This window comes from Poromitra crassiceps (assembly GCF_964638095.1).
Source record: "Poromitra crassiceps genome assembly, contig: HAP1_SCAFFOLD_489, whole genome shotgun sequence".
Classification (NCBI taxonomy): Eukaryota; Metazoa; Chordata; class Actinopteri; order Beryciformes; family Melamphaidae; genus Poromitra; species Poromitra crassiceps.
The window spans coordinates 42,900-56,590 of record NW_028151919.1 but is presented as its reverse complement, the minus strand read 5'-3'; the positions used below and the strand labels follow the sequence as shown (position 1 = coordinate 56,590).

Below are 13,691 nucleotides of genomic sequence, written 5' to 3'. Positions count from 1 at the left end.
TGGAATGATTACCTGATCAAAATGTGGCAATAAACTTATACATTTCAGCAAAGCCAACAAAAAATAAAGGCATAATTCTAACACAAAAAGCATTAACATTTCAGCATCTAAATAGACACGCCTTGTTTGGGCATGAGCTCATTGAGTAAATAGACAAAAAAATAATAATAATAATAATAATAATATTAACACGTTCACTGCCAATGACGTGTTTTTACGTCAAACAGAATCCAACGGTTGACTGCCAATGACGTGTTTTTACGTCAAATTTTTTTTTTTTTTTTTTTTGACCGTGGGATGTGCATCTAACCCTTTTACATCTCTTATATCAATATTGAAGCCACCGAACATGTACAACGCATTCCACCGACCCACTAAGTGGCGACAGTGCTCTCCCAGACTAGAGGAAGGCAAGCAAAAAGCAGTGTGAGGAAGCCATTCTCGTGAAAATGGCTGATTGCTGGCGGTGCGGGATTGCAAATTTGCATAATAGATTACGGGTGGAACACACTTTGAAACACGCAGCATAAATAAGACCAGAATCGCAAAAGCTTCATCAAAGCTCTCAACACAAACCACAAGAAACGAGCGAGCCGATCCAGACTTGCACAGCGGCCGCCAGCAGACAGGCAGCAGCAGCAGAAGCAGTGAGCCTGGTGACGCGAGGTTACAGCAGCAGCAGCAACGAGCTTGTGACATGCCCGCTGCAGCCAAGAAGAACACACACGGAGGGAGGAGTTTGAAGTAGAGGGGTGTTTCCTGCTGTTATGGAGGAAATTACTGTTCAAAACTATTGTTTAGATGTCTGACGTCTTACTGATGCCAAAAATGAATGGTTAAAGTGACTGTTCTATCGAATTTCACAAAAAGCCGTTTATCTCAGAATAATTTTTCAGACGCTGAAACCATGCTGTATTCAACTGCTAATGCTTACATAACTACTAACTCTACAAACTAACTCTTTTAGACAGAGAAAGCACACATTCTATTAGTTCTTTTGAGATATTGTGTGTTCACAAAATCTTAGCAGAAAAGAATCCTCGGGTCTTGAAAGATGAGCCAGAATCCTCAAAAAAAAACCTCTGGCAGAACCTACCTACAGTAAAAAAAAAACGGCTGGCAGTGAATGTGTTAACTGATAGACCGACAGCAATAACCGAACAACGACGTTAGCGACGGTTAATCGATTAACGGTTAACCGTTGACATCCCTATACAGTATATATATACCGTATACACAGTATATATATACAGTATATATATATATATATATATATATATATATATATTAGGGATGGGCATCGAATTTCGAATTTTCGAATAATCGTTGTTATTATCAAGGTCGACTTTTATTATTGAAATTCGAAATTCGAAAAAAAAAAAAAAAAAAAAACTTTTTTTTTTTTTTTTTGAGTGAAATGTTGCATCGTCTCCCCTGATTCTAAGTATAGTCAAATCGCTTGGTTTGAGCAAGTAAAACAATTTTTATAAGCATTTTAAGCAAGGTTTATGGAAAAATTAATGGCAGATGAAATCCCATGAAGAGGGAGAGGGGGTGACTTTGGCACCCCTTTGGCACTCAGACCTGAGCCTACTAAATATTTAATGAACCACTCATGATTGTCAAAACTGTTTTTTATTTTCGAAAATGTCAATGTCATGTAACATGTTCTTTACTTCAGTGGTGCAATGCTTGTTTGAGCTAAAAATCCACAGCAGAAGCTTTTTATATTAATTAATAAAGCCGTAGACTTAAGCCCAATTTATGCTTCGTCTGCCGACACTTTTGAAACGGTCGCCGACAGAAATGAGGACTTGAGTCGACACTTTCAAGTGTCTGCGAGCAGCGTCTGCTACCTGGTGAAATGTCTAGTGTCGCTGACTACGTCACATAATGTCGCGCAAGTCTGATTGGCTATATAGACGGGCACGCGCGACTTCCTTGTTTTAGTTTTCACTGAAATGAAATTAATGAGCGTGTCCCCGCCTCCCGGTATTTTTATCAGCCTGTCCTTGATGTATGACTTCGTGAAAATCACAAAGAACACCGTGACCAACTTCCCAGAGAGAGAGGAGGTGATTGTGTGGTTGTGTGTCGTTATATGCGGCTGCAGTTACATCTTGCCTCTTGGGTTCACTGACAGCATTCCCTCTCTTGCCTGACTGCACTGCACTAGTTCTCTGCCTCCCTCTGTCTCTAGCATCACGTGACCGTTGCGCCGCGGAGAGAAGCATAAATGCAGCAACATGAGCGACACTTTATTTTTCGTCTGCGACCATGTGCTGAGCGACACTTTCTAATAAGTATAAATTAAGCTTTAGAATCAGGGGAGACAATGCAACATTTCACTCACAATTTTTTTTTTTTTTTTTTTTTTTTTTTTTTTTTTACATTTTTTTTTTTTTTTTCGAAATTCGAATTAAATTCGAATTTGGCCAGCGAATTTCGAATAGTGTTTTTGCTAGAAATGCCCATCCCTAATATATATATATATATATATATATATATATATATATATATACATATATACACACACACACTGTATAATTGTGTATATATATAGTATTTTAAATATACTATATATATATATATATATATATACAATATATATATATACAGTATATATATATATACAGTATATATATATATATATATATATATATACTGTATATACTGTATATATATATATAGTATTCTATAATTAGGCTACATGTACCGTAGCATTAACAAATATAATTGAATCCTATCCTTCCACAGAAACATGGTATTTGCCATGCCCGTCTTTCTAATTGGCTGCCAGTCAAAACGTCATCGCATTCATCGTCACTGTTGACTTGAACACCAGCTCACACCACAACGTTGCTGTCGCTGTGCTCCAGAGATATGCCCTGGTGTGGCTAACAGTCTGAAGTTCTGAACACGTTTATAATGGAAAACAGAAATATTGAATATGAAGAAATGAGAAAAGATTTGAGATACAAATGTAATTATTAGGCTATTACACTAATACAAGTACGGAAATATATTCAGAAGTTTGATTTTTGACATTTGCAATATTATTGTCAATGGATTGTTAAGGACATCTTACAATAAGGGGGCCGTGGGCAAAGCTTAATGCTATTTGGGGACCATGTGGAAATCATCATCATCAAATCAGAGCTTGAATGCAGAAAGGCTCCGGTGTGTCATCGTGTCACTGGAGATGTGTGCATGATGGTCAGCAGTAAGGAGCATGGATGATGGCCCTTGGGGCACTGTGTGACTCTACAAGCTGTTTGCTTCACATTGAACCCGTCACTGTTGGGAAGGCGTGGAGATCCACAGTATTGCATCATCACCATCTTGTGGTCCTTCTCCCTGGAGATGAATCATGAACATGAACGCGGGCAGAGATGAGCGGACGAGGATGTCAACATGCTGCCCGAGTCAACCCTCGCCTCGGGGAGTTCCCACCCCATTTGGATTGTGTGTGTGTGTGTGTGTGTGTGACGTGTGTGTGTGTGTGTGTGTGTGCATGCGTCAGTGTGTGTCTGTTATGTGCATGATGTCAGCACAGTGTGTGTGTGTGTGTGTGCGTCAGTGTGTGTCTGTTACGTGCATGATGTCAGCACAGCAGAGACAGTGGTTGCGCTGGTCTCAAATGGTGGCAGCAGATGATTTCATGCTTCATCATCTCCAAAGCAGAGGAACCAGTGGTGTGGAACGACACGGTGGAGATGAGAAGAACATGGGCTGGCAGGCACAGGAAGTCACTGGGGGTATCTAATCCTGCAACTACAGTACAGGCTGTCCCAGTGTGTGTGCAGCACGGAACTTTGATAAGGCAGCAAAGTGTGAGAGCACAGAGCACAGTTTCCCCAATGCCAGTCTGCACTGTCATCAATCACAATTTAATCAAAATCGCAACATGCAATATTTGTTAAAGGTGAAACGTGTGTCAAAATACCATTTTAAGTGAAATATTGTCGTGCTGCAGAGATGTCCTGACCTACACATCACATCCAAAACATCTTTGTTTGATACAGATCCCCATAAAATCACACCATAGCTTTTGAGCAGGCTTTGAGTTGGAAATAGGGCTGGGCAGGGCAATGTATCCATAATCCATATTATATCGTTATTGTAGCGAAGCTTGTTGGCTTGCTGGGGGCAAAGCTTCTGGGCTTGCCTCGTGAAGTGTGCTGGATCTTAGATGAGGGCTCACGGGCTGTGATCGATCAGAATCACGGAGATGGAGATAGGGACCGACATGTCGGTCCTGGGACGCGGTTGAATTACCACTGGTGACCTGTCTGGGTGTAAGGCAGTCGGTCACCAAAGCCTGGCTGGTTGTAAGACAGCAGGGGTTCAGTTCGGGTCCGGAATTGGTTGTGCTAATGGTTGACATTATGAAGGGGTAAGAATACCTGAAGAAGTATGGAAGTCGAAGGAATCTCGAAGGATCAAGCATAGCGTCACAGAACACCTTGTTTATATGCCCGCGTTTTGGTGTATGACATCACGTCATTGGTGATGTCACAACGTTCGAGGGAGCTATGACATCATCGGTGTTATGTCTGACATCGCCGATGACCTCACAGGTGAACTATATGCTATGACATCATTGTCATCGTTGATGATGTCATCATCATTACGTCGTGGCGCGCCGGCTGGTGGGCATCGAGTGCCCCTAGAACAGGCCTGACGGTGGGCCATTATGGGCCCTTTTCTACAGTTATCGTGATACAAGACTAGATATCCTCTTATGGTTATTGTAATCTCATGATATGGCATAAGTCTAGTCATTTCCTAGCTCCTTTCGTAACTGTTTGTCCACATTATGATTTCATCATCTGCCGTCTAACAGTCCCTTATCCATACATAAGACTTCCCTGCGACTCTCGCTCTTAAGTTGTCTAAATCAGCGATACGCACGTATTTACAAGTGTCACAGAAACATTTCAAAGACACATACTTGAGCAGAATGGTTCATAGCTTCTCGACGTCGGGGTCAGAAAGCTCGACGCTGCTCATAAATGTCTCTTTTCATCCGGATTCTGTGCTGGTGAGATTATTTTTTACTGAGTTTTCGACCGGAGTGGCGCTGTTGAGCGCTGGGAGCTCTAACCCGGAAAAAATAATATCACCAGCACAGAATTCGGACCCCTCCGTCAAGAAGCAATGAACCCTTCTGCTCTAGTAGGTGGCTTTGAAACGTTTCTGTGACACTTATCGTATCGCTGATTTAGACAGCTTGAGAGCGAGAGTCGCAGGCAAGTCTATGCACGGATAAGGGACTCTTGTAGGATAGACGATGACGTGACGATGACATCATACCCGGAAGAGTCCGAAAGGGGCTAGTATTTTCCCGGTCTTTAAAGGCTGCGTTACAGTAAAGTGATGTCATTCTCTGAAATAACAGACTGTTCTAGCTGTTCTATTATTTGCCTTTAGCCACTTGGTCATTATATCCACACCACTGATGATTATGTATCAACAAAAAATCTCATAGCGTAAATATTTTGTGAAAGCACCAAGTTAGAACTGAACATTTAGCCCACTTCATAGAAAATATTGAGATATTATATTGTGTATCAACACTAAAATCTTTAGATTTTTGGTCCATATCGCAGGCCTAGTTGTAAAGTGGGGAGGGTGATATAAACAGGGAGTAATCTGACCCTCTGGCTCAAAAGTGCCTAGATGCTAAGCTGAGCAAGGCTCTAGTCTAGTTAATCCAAAGCAGGCAGAGGATCAGCCAGATGATGAAGATGATGATGAGATGTTCCTGGGGGGAAAAGGGTTGGAAGGCGAGGGAGGATTTGGGAAGCGAGTTGTAAACAAGTTTGTTATCTTGTGCTCTGTGAGGCGTACAAAAGAAGAGGGGGGCGGGGGCAGGGCATGCATCAAACAAGAGAGCGAAACAGGATATCTTCAACAACAGTGAGGGTAGTTTGGCAGGCCAACACTGCCCCCGTGTGTTTAAAAAACATATGGCAAACATATTATGCTTTTGTGCACTCTGCAGCCAGTGCATTTGTCCAAAAGGAAACTTGTGTTCCTGAGGTTAGAGTCTGGAGCAGAGGAGGTTTTTCCAGTGAGGCATAGGAGGATGGTCCTCCTCTATTAGATTGGGGATTTTATATAAAAATATATATATATATATTAGGGGTGCACCGATCGATCGGCACGCAATCTGTATCGGCCGATTTTGACCTCAAATATGTGATCTGCTGCTGCAGATATTTCTTTATTGTCGCCGATCGCATAGCCGATCATGCTGCACGTGAGAAACATGAGGCAGCCCATTTTCATGTCTTCAATGTCCATCGTTTAACTTTCATATTGTGCTCTAACGTTTATATCATTGTGTTGCAAAGCACACGCTTTGCTTTCGTCAGCCGTACTTTCCGTACTATAAGGCGCACCTGAATATAAGCCGCAGCAGCTAAATTGAATGATTGTTACATATATAAGCCGCACTGGACTATAAGCCGCAGGTGTTTTAATGTTTAGAACTGGTCAGGAGGAGGCGTAGCGCCTGCCTGTAACAGAGATCTCCGTGTCTTATCAGCGGAGACCGTTTTGAGTCCGATGAACAAATCAATCAAAAACACTTCACTACGTCCAACATAGGCTACAAGATTCGTTTCATTCCATTGAATTTGGCAGCGCGGACGAAACATGGGTGGAACGAAACATGCAAATTACATGTTTTGCATCCTCATCGTCGTAACACAGCCAGTTCTCCATCTTTTGAAGCATGATATTAGATTACAACGAGCTAGTTGTGTGGCTTAGCCTTCCAAAATGTTGCCGTTAAGTTTTTAGAATGTAATACATAGAATTGGGAACGTTACATTCAATTTCATTCAGACTGTGCTTCTGGCTCATTTTTCCCCCGGAGCGAGGGAGGGTGAGAGGAGGGAGGGTGTTTTACAGTAGTGGCTGATAGAGCGTAGTGGCACAGTGCTCCAATCAGGTCGCGAGGCACATTTTTTGCAACATCATCCAATCAGGGTCTCGCTCTCGTAATGTCTGTCTTGCTCTCGTTCTGCCTCTCGTACCAAAATCCATAGATTTAGGAGGTCCCCTAGTGGCCGTTAGCTGTAAAAATCCATAGATAAGCCGCACCGTTATATAAGCCGCATTTTATATGTAAAATGGAAACTGTTCTATAATAGACTGCTATAGCTGCTTACAAAATAAATAAATATATCGGTAATCGGTAATCGGTGATCGGTCGATGATCGGTTGGGCAGATATTTCTCATAGGTGATCGGCAATCGGTGATCGGTGGCAAAAAACGTGATCGGTGCACCCCTAATATATATATATATATATATATATATATATACGGTATATATTTTTTTTTTCCATTTTTTTATTTTTTTTATAATAAAATATCAATCAAATTTGTTTTTTCTTATGTGCAGACGCTCATTTTTTCATTCATTATATTCTTAAAATGCTTCAACAACAGTGACCTGTAGGGCACTGATGGAAAGGAGAGCTCCATGCAGACAGGAGTCACTCTGGCCCTGGCCCCAGCCTGGGGTAGGTAGGTAAAAAAACATTTGCCCTGTGGGCGTTTATTTATTTGGTAATTTATCTAATGAAAAAATATAATTGGTTGAAAAACACTTGCAATTCACAGAGAACACGTGAGAGTGATGTGTTTTCCAACCAATCAAATTGAGCTGGAGCGGAACACGCCCTTAGCCTGGTGAAACCAGGTGAAACCTAATTGGTTGTTGATTGGATAGATTGCTAAGATTGACATTGTATTGTCCAATGCTGAATACGTCTGAAAATCTTGTTGAATCCGCTCCATTGGAAATGGAGGAAATGAAGACCCGACAGGCTAATAGATAGATTTACAGACAGTAGCACCTATATTTTCCCCTTTCTCTTTTCCTATGTTTTATATTATCAAGCAGTAAGTTAGCTCACAAGCCAGACAGTCGTTGCATTGTATTACGCGAGTTTAGAGAGGGCAGCGTGGTACACGGAGGCTCACGGAGGCTCAGAAGCAAACACTGGGATAATTTAACCTCATCGGCTGCACTCGCACCGGCTACAGACTGCATGGATATTCAAGTAAGTCAATTAAGTTCGAGTTATCCGGGTCTTCTACTAAATTCGGCGTCCACCAAGCAGTGCTACTTTTTCGTATTATATTGTTTTATGCTGAATAGCCCGCCATTTCCTAATAAAATGGCAATCTTAAACTCGCACATTTTTTTACTGAATTTGCCAGTGCGGAACGAAACATGGAACGAAACGCGGAACGAAACATGCAATGGAATGAAACAAAACTTGTAGCCTATGTTGGAAGTAGTGAAGTGTTTTTGATTGATTTGTTCATCCATCAAACCTTTTACTGACAGACTAACTGTAGCCTAAATATCTTACTTTATTTTGAGGTGCATTACATTGCTCAGCCAGAAATTATTCCCACTTCAACTCTCTTTCTCCTGGGTGCGCCTAACGTTAAAATGCACCAGATGACAATCCATCTTATTTGTCCTCAATCTGCATTGAAAATGTGTGAAAATTCACCTTCTTGCAACAGTTGTAGCCTAAGCTAGTGGTTTTCAAAGTGGGGTCCCCAGCAAAAAGGGGGGATTAATCTATGTTCACTATAATTCCATCCATAAGTAACACAATCACAGAATGTATGACTATTTTGGTCATAGGTTTCATATGTCTGTGATAAAACATCTAAAAGCAAAACTCTTATCAGATGGGGGACCCTGGAACAAAATCTTATCTATATGGGGGTGCGTGGTGTAATTTGTGTGATTGAATTAAACTAAAATTAAGTTTGATGTTGCCTGCTGTAACAGTGTGGATCTATAAAGCGGTCTGTAGCCTAATGATTTCTATTGATCTTGTTTCCTTGAAGGAGACTGGTGCTGCTATTGAGATTACATTAGGGTATAGGGGTGACATATTTGGGACCCGTTTCTGGCCTACCTTGATGAGGTTAGGGGCAGTGGGTGACTTGCTCAGCTGGTTTGTCTTGGCCCCTTGTATGGGAACCCATATGCTTTTATAAGCATGTAAGCACCCTTATATGGGTGGTAGCACCATATTATAATTGTCAATCAATACTATGCTTTGCTTTGTTTTCCAGCTGTGTCTGAGCTTGTTTGTTTTGTTTTGTTTGTACGGTATGTTGTTAAAATCTGTCTTCAAACTGCAAAAGAGAAGAAAAAAAAACGCCCACATTTTTTCCGGCGGCGACCGAAGGTCCTCCCCTATTGCCAAGCTCACCAGCCGCCACTGGTCTGGAGTGTTTAATTCCGAGTCCTAAATCATCAGCACGACATCAATAAACCAGTAGGCTAGGGGGGTCACTGAAACATCCCAGTACTGCCTCGAAAATTCTATTTACCCCCCAATTAGGGTTGTCAAAAGTATCGAAAAAAGCAATACTAAAAATTTGAAACGGATAGAATACTCATTTGTAACAGGTATCGATAGCATCGATAAGTATCAATACTAAAAAAATTAAACTGATACAATACTAATTTGCAACAGTATCAACATGAGCAGTGATTTCTCTTGAAATGAAAAATCAAACATACTACTGATTTCTCCCTCCCTGTCATTGGTGGGTATCTGTTGCTTCAACAAGCTCAAAGTGTTCTGATAGGCTGATGACTAGTTACCTAGGCTAGATGACTAGAGCAGGTGCAATCTGCTGTGTTCTGATAGGCTGATGACTAGAGCAGGTGTAATCTGCTGTGTACGGTCAAAGTTTTTAATGCGTTTTATCAGGTCTAGATTATGGAGAAGCGTGCATCTGTCTTTGTTTATTTTTTATGCCTCATGATGTGTTGTCACCCCCCCGCGTGGTATTGAAAATGGTATCGAGTATCGATATTTTCCTAGGTATCGGTATCGAAGCAGAAATTCTAAACGTCTTTTCTAACATCTTCACATCGGTAAAATTCATGAGTAGAGGCCCTATATGCCTTTAAAGAAAAAAAGCATAAATGAGGCGCTTACTGAGTTGCAGTACTAGAGAAACAAAATGTAAAGTTAAAATGGCTCACTTTTAGTTAATTCATGATTTGCTGCCTAAGAAATCAAAAACAAACTTTTGTAGCAGCACAGCATCATTCTGCATCGCATTGAGCGCATCGTATTGCACTGAATCGTTAACACTGAATTGTGTTGAATCAAATCATGTCGAACCGCACTGCATCGCAATAGGGGTGAGTTGTATCATATCGCAAGTTGCTTCATATGCATCTTTAAACCATTGATACCTGATGCAGCATTTGTGTGCGTATCCCTTTAAGACCCGTTTAAGTCCCGTTAACGCGGTTCGCGGCCTTAAAGGGATACGCACACAAATGAGGGATATACACGCAAATGCTGCATCAGGTATCAATGGGTTAATGTATCGAATCTTTGGCAATGCAGCCAGTGAGATGTGTATCAGTGATGAAGATTCCCATCCCTAACTGACATATGTTGTACAGTGAGCATACCCTACTTACCTCATACTTAAATGTTGCGTCCAGGAGGAACTCAAGTAGCATCCTCCCTCCCAGTTCTTGGCTGGCCTGGTCGCTCACAAAGTGAAGAACGAGCACCTCTCCCTCCAGGAAGCGGCCATGTTTGACCATGGACAGCATGGCCACCCTGAACTTCTCCTGCAGGCTGCGGCTCTTGTCCACCTTGGTGAACATCATGAGTGCGTGGTAGTGCTGCTGGTCGCCCAAAGCCTCGCTGTCCGCTCTCCTCAACCTACTGTCTTCGCTCTCTCCTCCTACGTCTCGCTCCTCGCCTCCTACCTAGGGATGCAAATTTGAATCAGTTTCCTTAATCAATTAATTTGTCATGTTAACGATCAATTAATCATTGCCGTATATTAAAAATAAACTGCTTTTTGTCATAGAAAATAGAATATACAAAATGCAGGTTTTTACACCCGTCTTTAGGCCTACTCAACAAGTTCATCAACCAACCAACCTTCCTGCATTAGCTGTCATTGTGCTTGTAGACGTGCTGTATTTCAACGTTACATTTCAAATGACAATGTTAGGAGGCTAATGAGCGCAACAAAGCTAGCTATGCTGATATGGCAGCAGAGGCAGAGCAGCGAGGATGGAGGACCTAAGTGCGGCCTGTAGAAGTTGGCTGCCGTGGTATTGTGGCAAAGTCCACTCTACTAACGGAGTTGGGCATTCGGGACGGAGCTTGAAACTTGCAGTTAGGAACATGTCTCAGGCAGCAGAACGAGCAAGTGAATGGCTGTGGTGGTTAAAGGAGGAAACATGCTAGCTGGGGAGCACGCTAAGGTAAGAGGCCTTGTGTGGAGTTGATTGATTTCTATTGCTGCTGGTCATGATTGACAGCATCAACAGGGCTGAATCATTGACAGTGGTACTGGTGGTGTAGTTAAGAATGTCACACGGAACCAACCTGGGATAGCTAGGCTAATTCTAGGTGAAAGGCTAGGATAAGGCTAAGGCTAGGTTGATTGAAGGCATTAGATGGTGAGGTCAAATGGAGTTGTGCGGTGGTAGCATGGAGGGGGGTGTTTCCAGGATGCTGGATTACACCGTTAAGCCTTCTCGAGGTGTCGTGGGCCTAATTTAACGAAACATCGGTGAAGGAAGGTGCCCACTTGAGAACCCCAATGACATGCTGCATACTGCTGTTGGCTAGTAGGTAACTGGTGATTGGTCCATCTGAGAAATGACTCTGTAGATCTATGACGGTGTAGCCTACAATGTCGATTAATCGGTTAACATCATGTTTGATCAATCAAATTCTTAACGGCAATTAATCGATTTTGACGATAAATCATTAACATCCCTACTCCCTACCTCTTCAGAGCCATCCGGGCGTGGCAGCCTGGTGTCCAAAGACAGGTCGGCGTCGTTTCGGTTGGCGTTGTGGCTGGCCTGCGTGTGCTTGATGCGCTTGGTGGTGCTGGAGAAATTCTGATTCTCTGAGCCAAAGTAGTAGAAAGCTACGACGGCCAACGCTGCGGCCAGGAGCAGGATGAACTGATAGGACCTGAATGTGCTGATCCTCCCCATGGCGCCGGCTACCGCTCTCAGGATGCCCATATCGCCCAACCGCCGTGCAATCATGCAGTCCTCTGGCTGTCACGGGACAGGGGAGGGAAATGAAGCCACCATCTTGTGTCCTTCTAGTTCACTGTCATTTTTCCAAAGGGAAGCCTCAGTCTTATCAACAGAGACAGACCTTTTCCTGTATGAGAAAGAATAGCCATTTGGGAAGAGGAGTGGTCGGACAGACAGAAGAAACAATAGTCCTTAAATGTATGGAGCAGGAATCCCATGTAAAACTGAGATACTATACTAGCTCAACGATTGAAACCCCCCACTGAGAAAAAAGTAGCCAAACTAAGGCACTCTAAATCCAGATAAAACGAGGGAAGACTTTGCAATTTAAAGAGCCTTGTTGCCAGTTAGATTTAGTCCAAGCCTATGGAAGAGGTGTAGATTTGGACTTTAACTTGAATCAAAATGAATAACAATGACTCTAGGTTTTGTATGTATTTACCAGAGCACTGCTGCAGGCAGGCAGGGTTGTCATTTCGCGCCACGGCTGGCTGGCTGGCTGACAGCCCAGACAACAACATACTCCATACATAACATACACACACAGTTCCTTCATACGGTGTTTGGCTAAATGATGTAGTAACGTCAGCCGACCCGTGCACGTATGCGCTTGCTAATCAAATCCGTCAATTCTAAGTGATTATTGCCATCATGCCCAGAAAACATACTCACCTGTTTCAAACCGTCTGCAGCAGTTTCATCTTGACAGCTTGCAGCTTTGGGATCATTCCTGAGTTGAAGAAACACGTTTTGCCAGTAATGTCTTACAATGCATGCTGGTCGCTGTCGTTACCGAGCACAAAGTCAGGTTAACCCGCATAAGAAACCACCACACTGCAAAGCTATATTATATCGTTAACGATAGCAACGCTGTCGGGTGTTGAAATGCTGGCTAGCTACGATGCTAATTACAACAAGCAACAGCAATGCGCTTATGTGCGTCGCTGACTTGCCCTCCCCCTGTCCTGACTGTCCTGCCCACCCAGTTTGTTCAACCCAAATCTACGAGGGCCGTATGACTGTTTACAACTGCTTACATCAATTTAGACAGTTATATAGTTTACAGCTATTACTTGGTTTGAATATGCATTTAGTTTGAGTATAAAGATAAGAAAATAATGTTGACACATTAGCCACACCCACTTTTGGTTCAGCCGTATTCCGATTGTCATGCTGCCTTTAGTGCTATCGGAAATGTTGTAATTAACCACACGCCAATCAATAGCTGCGAAAGTGGGATTTTTGCAGGTATGCGAAATTACGACGTTTAGCGGGCGGAGGACAGTACACAGGAGACTATGGGAGACGTGTCTACAAGTTATGTCAGAAGCATCTTATTATATCTTATTGTTATTGACATTCCATGCCATGCGAGTACTTAGTGTATGTATTTTCTTCCTTCCTGATGCGCAGTTTCTCCTCTTCGTTCTGCATCTGTGGGGTAAAGGATCATCATCATCATCATCATCATCACCATCATCATCATCATCATCACTTTATTAACAGACACAAGGTCCAGTATAAAAACAGACAATAGGCTACATCAAATCATGACATGTACATACCCCAATACATTACATTAAGAGTTGTACCAATGTG

At 42.4% G+C, this 13,691-nt stretch overlaps 1 protein-coding gene across 6 annotated transcripts in view; it reads right to left on the bottom strand.

Annotated features, from left to right (window-relative positions):
* The window catches only part of LOC310771268 (xyloside xylosyltransferase 1-like), a gene marked incomplete at both ends in the record, with an annotated part of 68,974 nt that extends 56,900 nt beyond the window's left edge, over positions 1-12,074 (bottom strand). Inside the window, 2 exons of one of the 6 annotated variants that reach the window (XM_083663915.1) lie at positions 10,494-10,765; positions 11,822-12,074. In XM_083663915.1, coding sequence (XP_083520041.1) covers positions 10,494-10,765; positions 11,822-12,074 — 525 coding nt within the window. Of the gene's footprint in view, positions 1-10,493; positions 10,791-11,821 lie in introns of all 6 variants that reach the window. The other 5 variants (XM_083663912.1, XM_083663913.1, XM_083663914.1 and 2 more) reach the window with 5 other exon arrangements.
* Positions 12,075-13,691: the final 1,617 nt, after the last annotated feature.